The sequence below is a fragment of the Podarcis pityusensis genome (genome assembly GCF_964106645.2).
Source record: "Podarcis pityusensis genome assembly, chromosome: Z".
Taxonomy (NCBI): Eukaryota; Metazoa; Chordata; class Lepidosauria; order Squamata; family Lacertidae; genus Podarcis; species Podarcis pityusensis.
In genome coordinates, this window is record NC_138044.1 from 2,293,603 (window position 1) to 2,311,566 (window position 17,964).

The window sequence follows — 17,964 nt, forward strand, 5'->3', positions numbered from 1 at the left end:
TAGATATTAAGAGCTAAATAATAAAATAATCAGAGTTCTCCCTTGGTTTCCAGCAACTGGTATTTGGAAAAATTGCCGCTTCAACTGTGGAAGCAATGCATAGCCAGCATAGATAGTAGTCACTGACAGCCTTTTCTTCCTCTATGAATTACAGTGGTACCTCGGGTTAAGTACTTACCGTATTTTTTGCTCTATAAGACTCACCTTTTCCCTCCTAAAAAGTAAGGGGAAATGTGTGTGCATCTTATGAAGCGAGTGCAGGCTGTGCAGCTATCACAGAAGCCAGAACAGCAAGAGGGATTGCTGCTTTCACTGCGCAGCGATCCCTCTTGCTGTTCTGGCTTCTGGGATTCGGAATCTTTTTTTTCTTGTTTTCCTCCTCCAAAAAGTAGGTGCATCTTGTGGTCTGGTGCATCTTATAGAGCAAAAAATACGGTAATTCGTTCCGGAGGTCCATTCTTAACCTGAAACTGTTCTTAACCTGAGGTACCACTTTAGCTAATGGGGCCTCCCGCTGCCGCCGCACGATTTCTGTTCTCATCCTGAGGTAAAGTTCTTAACCTGAGGTACTATTTCTGGGTTAGCGGAGTCTGAAACCTGAAGCATATGTAACCTGAAGCGTATGTAACCCGAGGTACCACTGCAGTCCAATCCTTTTTTAAAGCCATCCTGGTGGTGTTCATCACTGCCTCCTGGGCGAGGGAGCTCCATAATTTAACTGCACTGAGTGAAGAAAAACTTTCATGTCTTGAATCTTCCAACACCACACACTGTGCTTCATTGAGTTCTAGTTGTGAGGGAGACAAACTTCTCTCTCTCTTTTCCACGGCATGCATGGTTTTAGAAACTTCTGTCCTGTTGCCTCTTACCTTCCTTTTCTCTAAACGGAAAAGTCTCAAGCACTGCCCCTTTTCCTCACAGGGGAGTTGCTTGGTTCTGTTTATTTCTGTTGCCCTTTTCTGAACCATCCTTTTCAAGGTGAGGCAACCAGAACTGTGGGCAGCACTGCTCCAGAAGTGGTTGCCCCATAGATTTGTGTGCTTTTGACCCCCCAAGATTGGGGTGTGGGAGTTCTTAAACCAGCCACTTCCCAATAGTCCCTGACCAACTCCCTGTGTGACAGAGAAGTCACAAAAAAATCATGGGCCAAAGGCCAATCCCTCGTCCCTGCAGCTGACTTTGGCGTGAAAAAGCACCCCACAGAGAGAATCTTGGATAAAATAGCTAAATAAATCTTTAATATTTTCTAATTGCAAATGTACATAAATTGCACACTCAAATCAATTCATTATCCCCCCCCCCTCGACACCAACTACGTTCTCTGTACATTATTACACGGTGGTGGTTGTTTTTAAAAGAGCATGAAAGAGATTTGGCCAGCCTGGCTCCTTACGTTTCATATTATCAGCATCAATACTTTTTTTAAAAAAAAACATACTTACAAAAAAATTATTATTTGCTTTGTTTCCTTTGTAAGAGGGTATAAAACATCATTTTAACTGCTTTTTGATAGGAACTAGGATTAACCTAAGCAGATATACAGAGATAAATTGAGAGAGGGGTATATTTTCAGACACAGTGATGCAGAAATGAAAGGGCAGCGGTTGCAGGGGGAACCAACCTAAACAGGTGGACACGGAGACTTGTGACTATTGGGTGTCAAAACACAGAATGTTTACAGCCCACACAGACCTGGAAGGGTTTGTTCTGGAGTTGCTGTGTAAGACTGCTCAGTCCATCTTCCTTGCATTGGGTTCCGAACATGTATGTGCAATAATTTAAAGGCTTGCCCTTTTGGTTCCTGCCCTGTTTTAGCTAATCAAGAACACCTTCCCATTTTGACTCCAACTAAAAGGCTTTCAGTTCTGGGATGCCTGCCCAAGGACTATTCAACTGGAAGCATGTGGGGGCAGAGTCCTTCCAAGCAGCTCATGTGACAAGAGACCTCACCACTTTTCTGAACTCAGCTTTTGCCAACCTGGTGCCCTCCAGATGTTTTGGACTACAACTCTCATCAACCCCCAGGAAGCACAACCGAGTTGTAGCCCCAAACACCTGGAGGGCACCAGGTTGGCAAAGTCTGGACTAAACTGTGCAGGTTAAGGACCGGCTTGCTGGGGAATCTTAAACCCAAACCACTCTGCTGTTTCCTCCTGCATTCTGGCCATGGGTGGTTCTTGCCTGTGGAATAGCTTGGGTTTGTTGTTGTTTTTTTTTTGCAACAGGGCAGCAGGGGCAGACTAACCATGTTTCAATGACAAACACACAACAGTTCTGCTGGATTAGCTGCCTTCTCCAGCTGGATTTTGCAGTTTGGTGGAGCAGGTAGAGAGTAGTTGAGGCTGCCTGTGAAGCTGGATAAAGTGGCAGATGGGCACTATTTCCTGCTGCCCCCATGGAAATCAACCAGAAACAGACATGCCCCTGGCGCCTGTGGGCTTTCCACTTGTTCCAGAGCAGGTGAGATACATCTCTGTCCAGTTCCCTTTTCCAGTGTGCAGCTGTCCTTCCCCTTGAAACAAATCGGGCAATGTGCTTGTGAGCTGGGTTGTACATAGTGGAACTCAACCAGATCGGACTCTTTCTACTGTCATGATTTTTTGTTTGGTTTGGTTTTTGGTTTTGTTTTTTTTTACACAAATTCAACCTCTTGCCTGTTAACTGTAGTACCCAATTTGTGGTGTGTGTGTGCACATTGCGGAATATCTGGCATCTCCACCAAATTCCATTGGAGCTACAGAGACGACCTAATCCATCTGCAAGTCAAGGCTTTGATGCAGGGCTTGTGTGTGGGTAAAAGCAGATTATGAGAATCCACACTGAAAGATGCAGTGCACCACACACCTGATCTACGCCAGGAGTGGCCCCTGATCAAAATACGTGAAGATCTAGGATATATTTTTTCATGGTGGGAGTTTTGTTTTTTTGCATGTGGCCTCTGGGTTTGCTTGCTCTCCCTTATCACACCACCTGCCACAATCCCCAGGGCAAAAGCGAAGTTGAGGGCAACTTGTGTGTGGCTCCCGTTTGTTTGTTCCTTGTCTCTTCCAAGCCATCCATGTCTCCACTGAGCTTGCTTAGCCCAGATGCGTGTTTATTATGGGACAGGTGCAAGAGAAGGGTGACACCCCCCTCTTTTTGGCACTACTCATAGAGGACATGAACGGCATTGAAACAAGATCCTGCATTTTTCTCCACTGAATCCAGATTTCCCCTTTCGGAAGATTTGGCAGGCCAATAAATAATTAAATAAATAAATAAATAAAATAAATAAATAAATGGTGCCATACCTCAGTGACTCATCTGCAGATTAGGCCCTGCTCGGGAACCCCCCTTGATCTCTTGCAATCTGGAATTGGAGGCTGGATTGGAACAAGGAATCTCATTTCCCCACCCCACACTCCCAAGATCCAGTGGATTCCAAAGCCAACTACTGATGGCAAAACTAGGAGCTGGGTTCTACCGCCCATTAAGAGCTACAATGGCAGTCTGAACTTGGTAGCTGTGTGAGCCCCATTTCCACACCACTGTGTACGTAGCCAGTAACAGCAGACTGCAGATCTTGGCCAAAGCAGCCACACCAATTGGAACTGAAAATTGCTTTGTACAGTCGTTAGGCAAAAATGGCACATTTTACAATCACACACTCGAGAACATCTTCGTTGGCTTACAAAAGAGAACCTGTACGATTTCTAGTCATAAAGATCTGTGTATTATCATCATCATCATCAATAATAATAATAATAATAATATTAATAATAATAATAATAAAAAAGACTTACAGATTGTTTGCATTATATAACAAGTTCTTACAGCAGAAAGCTCGAGAACGAGGAAGAAAGGCTCCAGGGCCATGTTTCTTTTCTGCATGGTGGACACACACCGTTGGGGGGCAGAAATTAAACCGAGCAGGGCAGGGGGAGCGGCGGAAGAGTGTTTGGCTGGTGGCAAGCTGCTGCCCCTTGTGCCTTTTGCACAGCTTTAGGAAGGAAAACAGGAGCCACCAGTGGAAAGCCCCAAGAGAGAGGTTGCATGGAGTTTGAGATCTGTTTGCTAAGGCGCTCTGGGCCTTTCTTCTTAAGCCTTGAGCCTGGGGGGGGGGGGATGACTGCAAACTGCTGGGAAGAACCAACCCCCCCCAAGGACCAGCTTCCTCTTCTGCAGGAAAACCAAACCTGTTAAAATGACTTCGGAGAAGGAGCAAGTAACATCTCCATTGAGCACGAGAGCTGTGTCAAAGGGGAGTGCCAGGAAGAGCGCAGGAGAGGTAATCTGTTAAGCTACCATGGGCATACACCAACGGACGTATCGACCTCTGTGTGCAAGCGCAGAACTGGAAGATTTGGGTACTAGAGGTGCCCAGGCAACAGGACCTCTCCTCCGCGAAAGACCCCCACCCTGCAAACCCTAAACCAACAGTGGTGGGCCATGGGCGGGGGGAAGTAGCTGCTCCAAAAGTGCCTATAGGGACCACTCCCCACTAGAACTCCTCTCTGGCATTTTAAAAGGTGCACATTCAAAATGTTTACAACCCCCACCCCCTGCCCCCACAAAAAGTCTCTTGCAAAGTGGTGTTCCTGCCAGGCGTTACGCATCCTGCATTTAAAATCTTATACTGAGAACCTTGCAATACCTTTCACAGGACTCGTTATTTGGACAGATCTCATTCCAGTACATGAACTCAGACAGTGCCCTGATCTATTAAATCTTTTCCCCATCCGTACAGGTGACTTGGTGGCATGTTTTTGGTTTTTGTGTGTTTTTTTTTGCGGGGTGGGGGGGCAAGTATGAGGAGGCAGGGAATTCTTAAGGTTCACACATTCAGCGGTGCTTGTTTTATGCTAGTGGTTCATCCGCACCCCTTGCAGAGATCAGGGTGCATCAAAACAAGCTGATTGTCTGAGGCTGCAGACTGTTCGGGCCCTTATGGACTCACGGGGCATAGTAAAGTAGGGCTGCAAGTTTTCAAATTAGATTTGAAACTCCATCTCCTGTGGGGCGGGGAGAGGGGAGAAGTTCGTTCTTGTAACAGTCCACGTTTCTGAGGGCTGGGTACAAGGTTTGTGCTGGACCTATGGGCTTGGTGCGTGGCAGCTCAAAACCATGTTGGAGCCACGAGGAATTCAAGGAAGTCCCAGTTCTTCCAAGACTGTGTGTGCATGGAACACGTTCTCTTTAAGAGGGGCTCCTCGGCTCCCCTACGCTTTGATCCACCCACCGCTGTGACGGATGGGCTGATAAGGCGGTGAGGAATCCTCAGGACTAAGCACCAACAAATCAACCCACAAGCTGGTTGGAGGTTAGTAAGCACAGCACCCGCCCCCTGCCATGATGCTGCTGACCCCTTCCCTGGAGGGCAGGGGTTAGTTAGGAACCACTAATCCTGGGCTGATGGCGATCCTGACAGGGGGAGACATTTTTCAGAAGCTGCCGTCCTTGCTCCACTCCCCATTAAAACAGGATAGTATTCCAGAAACTGGACTGCTTGGGGTTTATTTTTTGGACTGTTTTTATTCCTAACGCAGACTGTGGAAGAAAAGAGATAACAGTTACCGATCTTCATGCTTCTGTGAGGCTGGTTCCCCACCCCTTCATTGTCCACCTCGTCCGGCTGTTTAGCGGCGATGCCATCAGCAGCAAAGGCTTCACGCAACACAACCCTTTCCACTAACAAACCTCCAGAAAGCTAAACTATGCCAGAAAAGAGAGAGAGAGAGAGAGAGAGAGAGAATGTGTGTGTGTGCGTGCATGTGTGCAAGTTTGGGATATGTGGGAATGCTGCCCATCTGAAGTACAACCGCCACCCTGGTTCAGGTGAAGGACCCCTGATGCTAAAGTGTAGCCGAGAGAGCTTCTTGCAAATGGGTACCTTAACCTAAGTTGGCAGATCTGCAAAGAGGAACATGGGGCGTTGCTGAATCGTTTTGCATCATTAATGGCACATCATTAATGCCTTGATTTCCCCACTTGTCAAATGAAGAGATTGGGGAACAGGCAGCACGGATCTGCCTCTACATATTCTACACTGCACTTGGCCCCGCACACTTGTGTGACTCAGGAGTCTTCATAGACATGTTTCCCTTATAGTTTATAGACAACTAGTGGCAGGGGTAAAGGCTTCCTGGTCTTCTGGCCCTGCCACATCTCAACAACCTCATGGCATGCTGTACTGTGCCTTGGCCATGTGCCAGTCTAGTTCAGTACTGTCTGCACTGATTGGCAGCAGCTCTCCAGGGTTTCCTTCCCAGCCCTACCTTAGAAATGTTTTCAGGGGCTGAAACGGGGTGTGCTTAACATACAAAGGAGATGCTCTGTCCACTAAGCTAAGAACTAGCTTTCCCCATCCATCTGCTGATCTGCCAGGGAATGAACCCAGAACCTCCTGCTTGCTCTGCCAGTGAGCTACAGTCCATCACCACAAGTGTTCACTGAGGTGGCACAATCTGGAGCAAGACAGGCAAATCTCTGCCACCTCCCAGACTTTTTGCTCCAGTGTCCCAGTTTTTGGTCCACAAGGGAACCCAACTGAGGCCTCAAGCCAACTGAAGCCATGCAGAGACTCGGGCCAGACATGGGCACTGCCTGGGCAGTCAAGGCTGGCATAAACCAAAACGCTAAGGAAAACTTCTGCAGTGTGCAGTTTCTCAGAAAGTTAGCCCTGTCTACAAGGATAATTTACTTTGCCAGTGGTAGGCAAGCCCAAGGCAGCTTACCCAACGAGAGGGACAATATACCCAAGCTGGTGAGTGAGATTGTGTGTTTGTGGGCAGGTTATGGCTTGGTGCATAGCCTTGTCTCCAGAATGGCAGAGGGGCCCCCAAAACGAATGGCCCAGCCACCCTCCAGCAACTTTGAACATATATTAGGTATGTTGCCTTAGGAATGGAGGAAGCTGCTATAAACTGAATCAGACCATTAGTCCACCTTGCTCAACACTGCCTGTTCTGACTGGCGGAGGCTGTCTCCCGGCCCTACATGGAGATGCCATTGGGACTGAATTTAGGACCTTCTGCATGCAAGAAAGATGCTCTCCCCCTTAAGCAGCAACTCTCCAGGCTCTCATGCAGAAATGGGCCTCTGCGGTCATCTATCACCTAGCCCTTTGGGAGATGCCACTGGGTGATTGGCCCGGGAACCTTCTGCATGCAAAGCAGTCACTGAGCCTGTCACTGAGCTATGAGCAGTCTGATCACTGGCTACTGCAGAGGTCATTCTGGAGCTCCTTTCAAGCTCACTGTGATGGCTGTGTCCCCCCCCCCCTTGTGTGGAGGCATGGCTTGAAGGACACCTTCCGACGCCTGTGTGGCATTCCTGCATGTGCAGGACACCCTGCCTCTTCCTACAGGTGGAGCATAATCTGGAGGTGGGGTTTCCATTCATCCTTCCTCTCTGCCCTCCTGGGGAATGACCTACACCTGTGAGGAGAGGCCAGGGCGAATCCCAAAGCAGAGGCGGCAACGGGCGATGGCCAGCAGCGGGACGCAGCTAGAGAGAACACCCCAGCGCGGCAGGGCAGGGCTCCCCAGCGACGCAGCTGGGCCAGTGGCGGGCGGCGGTTTGGTCCTGCAACCTTTCGCACAAGTCCTGCTAGCTTGTCCCTCGGCCTCTAGCGGGCTCCTGAGGTGTGTCCTTCAGGAAGTAGAAAAGGGCGGTGACTCTCCCCCTGCAATGATCTGCTCCGCACGGTCGATGGTCTCCTCGTCCCTCGAACTCGGGGTCGGGCTGGGGGGACGTCAGGGCTCCCCGTCTTTGGCGAAAGAGGGCTGTGGGGTTCTCTCTTTCCTCCCCCGCTCAGGGAGGGCCGGTGGGCGGGTAGGAAGCACCAAGCACCCTTGCAACGTGGTGGCTCACCCTTCCTTCCTTCCTTCCTGCCGCCGCCGCCGCCGCTGCTCTCTCTGCCCAGACTCTCCTCCTCTCTTTCTCTCCTCCTCCTCCTCCTCCTCCTCCTCCTTCCTCTCCTCTCCTTCCTCTCTCCTTTCCTCTCAATCTCCCTCAGCAGCAGCCGCCAACTCCCACCGGGCTAACAATTGCTGCTGTTTCGGAATTCGCCGTTCTCGGTAATCTGCAATTTAGTTGGGTTGGTAGGGGAGATCCCGTTACGGGTCTGCGAGCTGTACCTCTCTTTCAGCTGGGTGAGGGCGCTCATGAGCCGCGCATTGGCTGCATCCAGGGAGGCAATGCGCTTTTCCTGCAGCGGAAGGGGGAGAGAGAAAACAAAACAGAGAGAGAGGGAGAAAGAGAGAGAGAGAAAGAAAAAAAGAGACCAGCATTGGAACAGGGGGAGCTGCCTCTCGCCAAGTCAGATCTCGGGGTTGTTTTAACGGCAACGAGGTAAGAGCGCAAGAAGAGATCGCTGCACCGGGTCAGTGGCCCAACCAGTGCGGCACGTTGGCTTGTAGCCATTGGTCACTTTATCCTCCCCCATGAATGTGCCCACTCCCCTTTGAAGCCATCCACATTAGTGGCCATCACTGCCTCCTAGGGACGCGAGTGCCATGGTTTAACTCTGCACTGCATGAAGGAGTCCTTCCTTCTCTCTCTCCTGAATCTCCCACCACTCAGCTTCATCGGATACCACGAGTTCTAATGTTTTGAGAGAGTGAGGAAAAACTTGTTTCTCTCTGCTTTCTGCATGCAGTACAGTCATACCTCATGTTATGTTTGCTTCAGGTTGCATCCCGCGGTGCCCTGGAAGTAACGGAACAGGTTACTCCCAGGTTTCGCCAATTGCGCATGTGCAGACGCGCAAAACGATGTCACGTGCATACGCAGAAGCAGCGAATTATGACCTGCGCATGTGCAGACGCGGGTTGCGTTCTGTTCAGGTTGCGAATGGGCCTCCGGAACGGATCCCATTCGCAACCAGAGGTACCACTGTATATGGTTTTATACACTTGTATCATGCCACCTTTTGTTCAATTTTTCTCTAAACCAAATCCTACGGCCTTTCCTCATTTTGGGTGTGTGTGTGTGTGTTTCCCTCCATCCCTTTGATCATTTCTGCTGTTCTTTCCTAGACCTTTCCCAGTTTTTTGAGGTGAGGCCACCAGAACTGCACACAGAACTCCAAATGCAAAGGGGTTTTCAAAAAAATATATATAAAAAAAATCCAGGGAGCGAGGAAGCCAAGAGGAAACTGAGCAGGCAGGATGGGGAGAGATCTGCATCCCACCTCCGTGTGTGCCTGTGCGTACACACGCCAATGTGTATATAATGGTAGCTCAGTGTGTGAATATACCTGCCGACTGGGCCACTGCTGGCATATGGCCCCTGGAGATGCTGGAAAGGTGGTGAAGTGGCATCACACAGACCATTAAGAGTCTGAAAACTCTTGAACTGATGGACAACCCCAGGCTGTGTGTTTGATAATTATTTCCTTCCTCCTCTGTTGTATAAGGGAGTTGGGGTGTGGATGTTGGCGGTGCAGGGGTGGCCCCCACCCAGGGAGCAGGAAAAGCAGAATGTCTGTGACAAAAGGCCACAAGCTCTCTCCACTTTCTCTACCTGCTTGTGCACAGAGTGTGCCCAAAGCCCTTTGCCTTGGGCCAAAGCCATCTGCAACAGGCTGATGAAGATCTCCCGGAGACTTGTCTGATTTTCGATATTGAATAGTGCCCAGAGACTAATTAAAGAACCAGCCAAGCAGTGCCTTTGCATAGGCCAGCAGTTTCTCTGATTGCCTGCTAATGGCGCAGAGCAGCAAGGGAGGGCCATGTCTTCAGAATTAGAAGCTGAACAAATCCCCAGAGCCTGCTCAGATAATAGACTCTCTCTCCACTGTCCCCAGTGCTCTGCCTGCAAAACCATTCACCAATCCCCTGCGGGCAAGGTCACAGCCTTCAATCCGGGCCGCTGCGTAGCCTGGCGGGCAGAGACAGAGCAGGCAAAGATTTCTCTCTCCCATCGCTGGCTAAATTTACAGTTGCTAAATAGCAGAGGAGCATGGCCAGGTTTGAGAAGCTGGCAACACAGGCATGGCAACGGGCAAGGAAGCATAAGGACAACATCCTGTCCTCACAGCAGCCAGCCAGATGCCCCAATGTGAAATCTGCAAGCAGGACCAAAGCAGAAGAGCAACACTGTCCCCTCATGTGGCTTCCAGCAACTTATATACAGAAGCACTGCTGACTAGTAGCCAGCAAGGTGTTGTGACAACTCTGGAGCTGCTAGGTGCTACAGGACCAAAATGTGTGCCTTCCTGGTAGACAGGTGCTGCAGGAGACCTGTGGCTGCTCCAGGTGAGCTTTGCTCGCAGGCACCTACCTGTGCGTCTATGATCTTCTGCTTGGAGTCCACAGCTGCCTGCATTTCTGCGTGATCTTTTTTCAACTCCTCCTCCACTGACATCAGCCTGTTGGTGGAAAATTTGCAATAGTTTCAAGTCTAACTGTCCTCCTTTGCTGGCTTTTTTTTGGCAATTTATAACCCCCACCCCAATTTGTGGCTACAAGCCTGGAGCAAACCATCAAAGCAAGGTTGGAAACTTGCTTAGGGCAAAAGGGTAGGAGGCTGGGGACTTCTGGAGAGTGCTGCAGCTGGATCCAGCCAAAGGCTCACTTAGCCTGGAGCACTCGAAGTGGGGACAAAGGGAAGGGGCAACGGTAGCGGCTGAACCAATCTGTGGATCATCAGGATGAAAGCCTGGAATTTCATCACAAGCCCAGGAGGGAGGGGGTGGGGGGCTGTCCCATGGCTGATAAACCCCACTGCACCTGCAGAGGGCCTTCTCAGTAGTGGCACCTGCCCTGTGGAACACCCTCCCAGCAGATGTCAAGGCAATAAACAACTATTTTACTTTTAAAAGACAACTGAAGGCGGCCCTGTTTTGGGAAGTTTTTAATGTCTGATGCTGCATTGTTTTTAATATTTGGTTGGAAGCTGCCCAGAGTGGCTGGGGAAACCCAGCCAGATGGGCGGGGTATAAATATTATATTATTATTATTATTATTATTATTATTATTATTATTATTATTATTTCCAGACATCCTTGGATTATTCCAAAAGCCTATACCCCGAATTTAAAAGTGAAATGAATTATCAAGGTAGCATCCAGCATAAAAAAACCTATGGACTAGAAACTTAGTTATGGTGTTCTAAATAAGGGGTGGAATTCAGTTTATGAATCCCTTCAGAGGAAGCTCCAGTGGGGGTGGTGTGGAGGTGGTGGGGTTTAGGGAGAACCACCAAACAGCACACAGGGAGCAGTGGGGGGAGTGTGTCTGGCAAGCTGAAATGGTTGCCCGCATGGAATGAAAGCTTTAGTGCGATACTGAATTCCTCCACAAGTTTATTGCATTTGTATCCCAGCTTTCTCTCCAAGGAGCTCTAGGGGGCGTACTTAGTTCTCGCCCCTATTTAGTCCCCACAACAACCCTGTGAGGTAGGTTAGGCTGAGAGATGGTAGCAAGCGGCTCAGGGTCACACTCTAGTTGATTTAACTCATGGCCAAGTAGGGATTTGAGCTCTGGTCTCCCAGGTCCTAGTCTTGACACTCTAAGCCCAACACTGCACTGGCTCAGGTGTGGTGCTATGACCAGTTTAAGGCTGGTGGGGCAAGAAGGCTGTTCAGTCGTGAGGCCAGGGAAGCCCCCTCAGCACTTGAGCAACGTGTTGGCTAGACTAGGGAACTGGGTGTCAAATCGGCAGCTTTATACTGCCAGGGAGAACCTGATTGGCCAAGCTGCAGGACCACTCCCGGGCCACCTGTGGTGCTGCAACACAGCAAAAACCAAGTCCTCACAGGTCCTAGTCTGACTCTAACCCAGGGGTCGGTAAGGTTTACCTCACCTGGGCCAGGTTACTCCAGTGAAGATCCCTCTGTGGGCGGGATCGTGCACCTGCAATTTCCAGCATCTGCGCAGACACAATTTCCAGCATCTGTGCATGTGCAGACACGATTTCCGGCGCTGCGGAAGTGAGTCCCTGCGTCACGCTGGTTTAGTGCAGCGCGCAGGGACTCACTGAGTGTGCGGCTTCGTTTGGGGGCAGGTTGTGGGCCGGTTAAACAACCTCCGTAGGCCGCTTGTGGCCCATGGACCTTAGGTTGATGACCCATGGGTAGGCGAACTAAGGCACGGGGGCTAGATCCGGCCCAATCGCCTTCTAAATCCAGCCTGTAGACTGTCCGGGAATCAGTGTGTTTTGACATGAGTGGAATGTGTCCTTTTATTTAAAATGCATCTCTGGGTTATTTGTGGGGCATAGGAATGTGTTCATCCCCCCCCCAAAAAAAATAGTCCGGCCCCCTACAAGGTCTGAGGGACAGTGGACCGGCCCCCTGCTGAAAAAGTTTGCTGACCCCTGCGTCTAACCACGACACTCAGGGCCTTTCTCCTGTGTGCATCCAGCTGGGGTCTTGAACTGTTTCACTGCCTGAGGTGAGACATGAAGCGGCTTCCCTGCTACCATTGCTTCTCTCACCTGGGTCGCACAGTAGCGCCCACAATGTAGTGATGACAATGGCGGGTTTTGGAAAGATCTCGCAGAGCGCGAGAGAGATCTTGCTAAATTTTGGCGACATCTCACAGAGCATGCACACTATCTTGCGAGATTTAGGCGAGATCACACAGAACGCATGTGAGATCTTGCAAGATCTCACAAAGCACATGGAATATTGCAGGGTGCAAGAGATCTTGCAAGATTTCAGTGGGATCTCATGAAGCGCACGAGGCCTTGCAAGATTTCAGTGATACATGGCGGAACGGAGGGGGTCTCACCGGAAGCCACCAACATGGCTTTGCCCATGAGGTTGCGCATCCCAAGATGGCTGCCTCAGCCTGTCTCAGGCTGCTCCTCCTACCTGCTGATGATGCCCTTCATCTGGATCTCTTTGTCTTCCTGCTGCCGCCGCAGACGCTCCTCACTCTCTTCCAGCCGCGCCTGATACTCCAGCACCAGCTTCTGAGTATTCTCCTCCTGGCACTTGAAGCGAGCTTCGTACTCCTCCAGCTTCTTGTTCGAGATGCGCAGCTTGTCCTGCAGGACCACCACGTCCTGCTGATACTGCTGTTGTGCAGGAAACATGCAGGAGAAGCGGCTGTCAGCACCCTCGCCACCCAGAGACTCCCCTGCTCCACACAGCATGGCGGGGCCCGTGCCAGCAACCACACCCACCCCGGTCAGCCGCTCAAAGCCCTTCTGTCTCTGCCCAGCCATCTCCTCCAAGCCACCACTGGAGCAGCGCCACCTGTCCACAGGTATGTGTGTGTTTTGCACACTGGAAAGACTCCGAGAAAAGGAACCATATGGAATCATGGAATTGGAATTGGAATGGGCCTAGTGTGTCCTGTAGCCCAGCTCCCTGCAATGAGGGGATTTTAGCTTAGTGTGGGGAAAGACAGGAGCAAGGCAAGTCATAGTGGGAGGTGTGTGTGTGTGTTCTGATTTCGGGCACTTCTTCCGACAGTGGTCTACAGTGGGTGGGTGTGGAGAGGCAACACACAACCTACGCTCCTCCAGATGTTGCTGGACTACAAGAAATCTGCTTCCGGGCCAGGTTCAAGGTGTTAAAGGTAAAGGTACCCCTGACCATTAGGTCCAGCGGCGGACGACTCTGGGGTTGCGGCGCTCATCTCGCTTTATTGGCCGAGGGAGCCGGCCATGTCATGTAGCCAGCATGACTAAGCCGCTTCTGGCAAACCATAGCAGCGCACGGAAACGCCGTTTACCTTCCTGATGGAGCAGTGTCTATTTATCTACTGGCACTTTGACATGCTTTTGAACTGCTAGGTTGGCAGGAGCAGGGACCGAGCAATAAGAGCTCACCCCATTGTGGGGATTCAAATCGCCGACCTTCTGATCGGCAAGTCCTAGGCTCTGTGGTTTAACCCACAGCGCCACCTGTGTCCCCAAGGTGTTAGAAGTTAGTATATAAAGCCTTTAACAACATGGGCCTTGTTTACCTGCAAGATTGCCTTACCCCAAAAGGAACCCACTTGACTGCTTTGACAGGGAGGACTGGCACCACTACAGGTGCCACATAAAACCCAATTGTTTAGTGTGGCAGAACCTGCACTTTGGAACTCCCTGTCTATTGATACCAGGCAGGTGCCTTCGCTGTATTCTTTTCAGCGCCTGCTAAAAACATTCCTGTTTAGACAAGCCTTAGCCTTTTTTCAGAATTTTAACTTTCTCTGTGTTTTAAACTATTGTAGTCATTATTTCCTTTTCGTAAACCGCCTTGAGGCTAGTTTCTTTACAATCAAGTGGGGTGCAAATTTTATGAAATAAATGCACATGCTGGCTCCTAGGAGCTGGGATTCCCTTATTTACCTAGTCTTGCTTCCCCAGTGGAAACAGGGCATTAAAATGGTTCCACTAAAAAAAAAGAGGAGCAAATCCTAATTTTGTCCAGCACCCTGCAAACGGGCAGTTTGCTCCTGATTTTAATCGTCTCTGCCTCCCCACCCCAACAGCCCCCAACTGCCCTATACAGCTGAGATATGGAGGATTGAAACCACTGCTGCTGTTTTTTCTTATTTATGATTTTAGTGCTTCTTATCTTTTCTGGTAAACCACTTTGAGGCAGTCAAGTGGTGTGTAAATTTCTTGAAATAAATGAATGGATAAACAGCATGTAGGGGTTTCCATTGACTCAAAGCCTGCAACACATGCGTGTGCGCATGCCATGTGGTCGTATCAGGATTCTTTTGCTGTGGACTTTATTTGCCGTGCTTTGTTAACCCGTGCAAACGCTGCAGGAATCTCCAATGAAAGAACTTTGTGGAAGCCCTCTCAGCATTCCTTTCTTACAGGGGTTCCAGCAATGAATAGCAGGGAGGGATTGGTCAGTGTAGTTCTCTCTCTCTCTCTCTCTCTCTCTCTCTGCATGAAGGAACTGAAACAGTGCAAAGCCATGGCAAAGGTGCCCACGCGCATCCGTTTTACAGCGCCACCCTGGAATTCAGGAGAAGTGAAGAGCTTTAGTGGCAGTGGCTCAGCAGCAGAGCATCTGCCTGACATGAGGCGCCAGGTTCAGTTCCTGCAAGGATCTCCAGGTAAGGCTGGAAGCGACTCCCCACCTGAAATCTCTGGAGGGCCACTGCTGCTGCCCGTCAGTGTAGGTAACGCTGAGCTAGATGGACCAAGTGCCTGGCTCAGTATAAGGCAGCTTCCGGCACCCTCACAAAGAAACAAATGAAGCTGCGGACGCCGCGGCTTCGGGAGAGGCAGGCAGGAAACAGGTGGGAGGCAGAGAAAGAGGCGAGGATTTGAAGGCAGTCGTGCCACCCGGAGAGTATGGTTCCAGTGGAGACAGTGGCAATGAGGGTGGCACTGGCAGCGAGGCAACAGCGGTTGCTCCCGTGCCTGCTCTCCTCCCGTCCAGATCTTACCATGTGGCACAGCTGTGGGAGGTGTGTCTGTGGGGCAGGGAAGGGGGCATGGATTATGTCAATGGAGCCAGCAAGGGAATGAAAACAGCACAACGGAAATGCAGGAAATGAGCAATGCCAGGCGGGCGTAGGGGGCGAACAGAGGCTCTGAGCCTCAGGCTGGGATTATAAAAATGCTCAGAGCTGCTCTTGTCAAGGCAAGACAGGCCCCTTCTTTGGGGGTGTGGGCTGGGGAAGGAGGAGGGACATAACCTGCTGCCCAGGTTCTCTCTGTAGGAAGGGCCTCTCCAGATACAGCTGGGAGTCTTCCCTGCCTGAAAGCCCGGGGAGATGCTGCCAGCCAGTGTTGACAATGCTGAGCTGGCAAGACCAATGGTGTTTATTATTTACCTGTTTCACTTATTTATTGCTTTTATATCCCACCTGTGCATGGCTCTTACCCCTTTTTACTTAATTCCCACCGCCAGCCTGTGAGGCAGGTTAGGCTGAGGGGCAGGAACTGCTCTCCTTGGAGAAAAGAAAAGGGAAGAGGCAAACGCAATAGGTAAAGTGGTCAGGGAGGGTGGGAAAGGCAGCCTGAGGTCATCAGGAGGGCTGCAGGACCTACACCCCCAACGCCCTGCCCTACATGAAAAGCAGTAGTGGGCAGGGAGCAAGGGCCACTGCAGCCTTCGAACGGCACAGGTGGGGGAGCGGATGTGTTTACAAAGGCAACTGTCTCTCCCTCTGGAGAGGCCACTTCTGCGTCCTGCCCGGCGTTACCTTTTCCCCTTGGCCGAACTCCTCTTTATTCCGGATCTTATCCCTGTGCTTGGGTTCTGGGTCACTGCTCTCCTCTTCTAAAAACTGCACGTTCATATTCAAAAGCCAAGCGGCTGTGCGGTCCAGGGCATTGGGGTTCACAGGAGAAGGGGCCTAAAATGAAACATAGAACCACAAGCGAAAAGAGGGAGTGGAGGGGGGGGGGGAGAAAAAGAAAAAAGGGGAAACCGGAATGGACATGAAGCTAGAGAAAGACAGAGAGCACATGTCCCAAATACCCAACACTTGGGTCTTTGGTTTAGTAGGCAGTCTTCCTAGAGCCAAGCCTTTTCTAGGACTTTAGACTGGAGGGAAGCTTCACCTGCCAACCTGAAATGGTTTGTTTTGAGCACTAAAACCGCATTCTACGCAGGCGTTCTGTTGCAAGGGTCCCGTGTATGCACACAAATGCATATACACAAAACCAACCCCCCCCTATACAAGCACCACTAGCCTTCTGGGGCCAAGTGGGCTTTGACACTCCCCCAAGTGATGGCAGAGCGCTCAAAAGTTCTTTTCACACCAGAAAATCTCAACAGGAAAAAAAAAGAGCTTTTAAAGATCTCTCCTTTGCTTGCGTTAAACTCATGGAATTTGTACCTGCGTATGGTTGAAATCATGTGAGTTAAATCTGCTCAAGGTGTCACTGCGCTGTGCTTTCAACCTTATTTCAGGCCCAACTTCATCCCTGAATGAGAAGGCTGCCCCTCCCAAGTCTGCTCCTCATATTTGGAGGTGCTTTTTACAGAGGGACAATTTCCCCCAAGACAGTGGACAGAGCTAGCAAAGTTTTATTAGGAGGGTTTTGGGGTGGGGGTGCAGCTCTCCATTGCTAGAAAGAGGTATTTTAAATGTCTCGTATCCCCCCCACCCCACTGTAATGCTGTTCCAGGGCATACCTGGAAGAAATCTTGCCCCTGCGCCGCCGCCCCATGACACAATAATGAGAAAAAGAAAATGACAGATGTGTCAGAAAAATAGGGTAGCAGCGGCGCTAGCAGGTTTACCGCATAGAGACCTGCTACCAATACCCTGAACCCATCAGGAGATCTGGGTTCTCCCTCTCTCAGATTTGTCTCTGAAATTCACCTCCCACTTCATGAGCTGAAGAATTTTGAAATCTGTATCAACGCCTTATCTCCGGCTTCCTCTACCCTTATCTCCCCTGTGGCTTCCCTAAGAAAACAGCCTAATCTGTTTTGTGGCTCAGCTGACCTCTAAATGAGAAACAACCTTGGCTCACAGCTCCTGCTTGCAACCTCCCCACTCTGGGGAGCGAGAGGCACTGTGGATGCTCCCAACCCACCAGCTACAAGCGGACCTAGAGAGAGTGCATGTGACGGAGGCCTTAATTGGCCCTCAAATAACAATTAACATGGCTGAATTTGAACAAGGAGCTTCATTATTTATTGTGTTCCCAGCTAATAGGTGAGGGATGCAGATGAGCACCAGGAGGAGGGGGTGGTGGAGGAGAGATTATGGCACCAGGCTCAGGTGCTGGTGGGGGGAGGGCTTGATCCAACCGCTGACCCCTTTCCTGCTGTAGTTTCTGGTCAAATGGGGCTGTTTGGAACGACCCCAGCAGCTTGCAAGTCCCTGTTTGAGCAAAGGTCACAGCCTTGAGAGGAAAGGATACCAAGGGGTCATCTAGCTGGCTGGCCTAGCGTGGCAACTCCTCTCACCTGACCCTTCACCTGCTCTGAGCAACGCTTCCCAACACCCTCAACCAGTGTGCATGTGTTTCGGCTGGGGAGGGCACAGGGAACGACCAACCTGCTCTCAATTTCTCTCTAGTTTCGGTCGAACAACTCCAACCAGTGGTGCTTCTTTG

The 17,964-nt window shown here is 50.4% G+C and overlaps 1 protein-coding gene across 10 annotated transcripts in view; it reads right to left on the reverse strand.

Moving 5' to 3' along the window:
- DAB2IP (DAB2 interacting protein) overlaps positions 1-17,964 on the reverse strand; it is a 316,629-nt gene that overhangs the window by 10,663 nt on the left and 288,002 nt on the right. For 7 of the 10 annotated variants that reach the window (XM_080990828.1, XM_080990825.1, XM_080990827.1 and 4 more), the window contains 4 exons: positions 16,095-16,247; positions 12,800-13,005; positions 10,264-10,351; positions 1,217-8,188 (listed from right to left, as the gene is read on the reverse strand). In XM_080990828.1, coding sequence (XP_080846954.1) covers positions 8,021-8,188; positions 10,264-10,351; positions 12,800-13,005; positions 16,095-16,247 — 615 coding nt within the window. In that variant the 3' untranslated portion in view covers positions 1,217-8,020. Of the gene's footprint in view, positions 1-1,216; positions 8,189-10,263; positions 10,352-12,799; positions 13,006-16,094; positions 16,248-17,964 lie in introns of those variants that run through there. The other 3 variants (XM_080990829.1, XM_080990826.1, XM_080990830.1) reach the window with 3 other exon arrangements.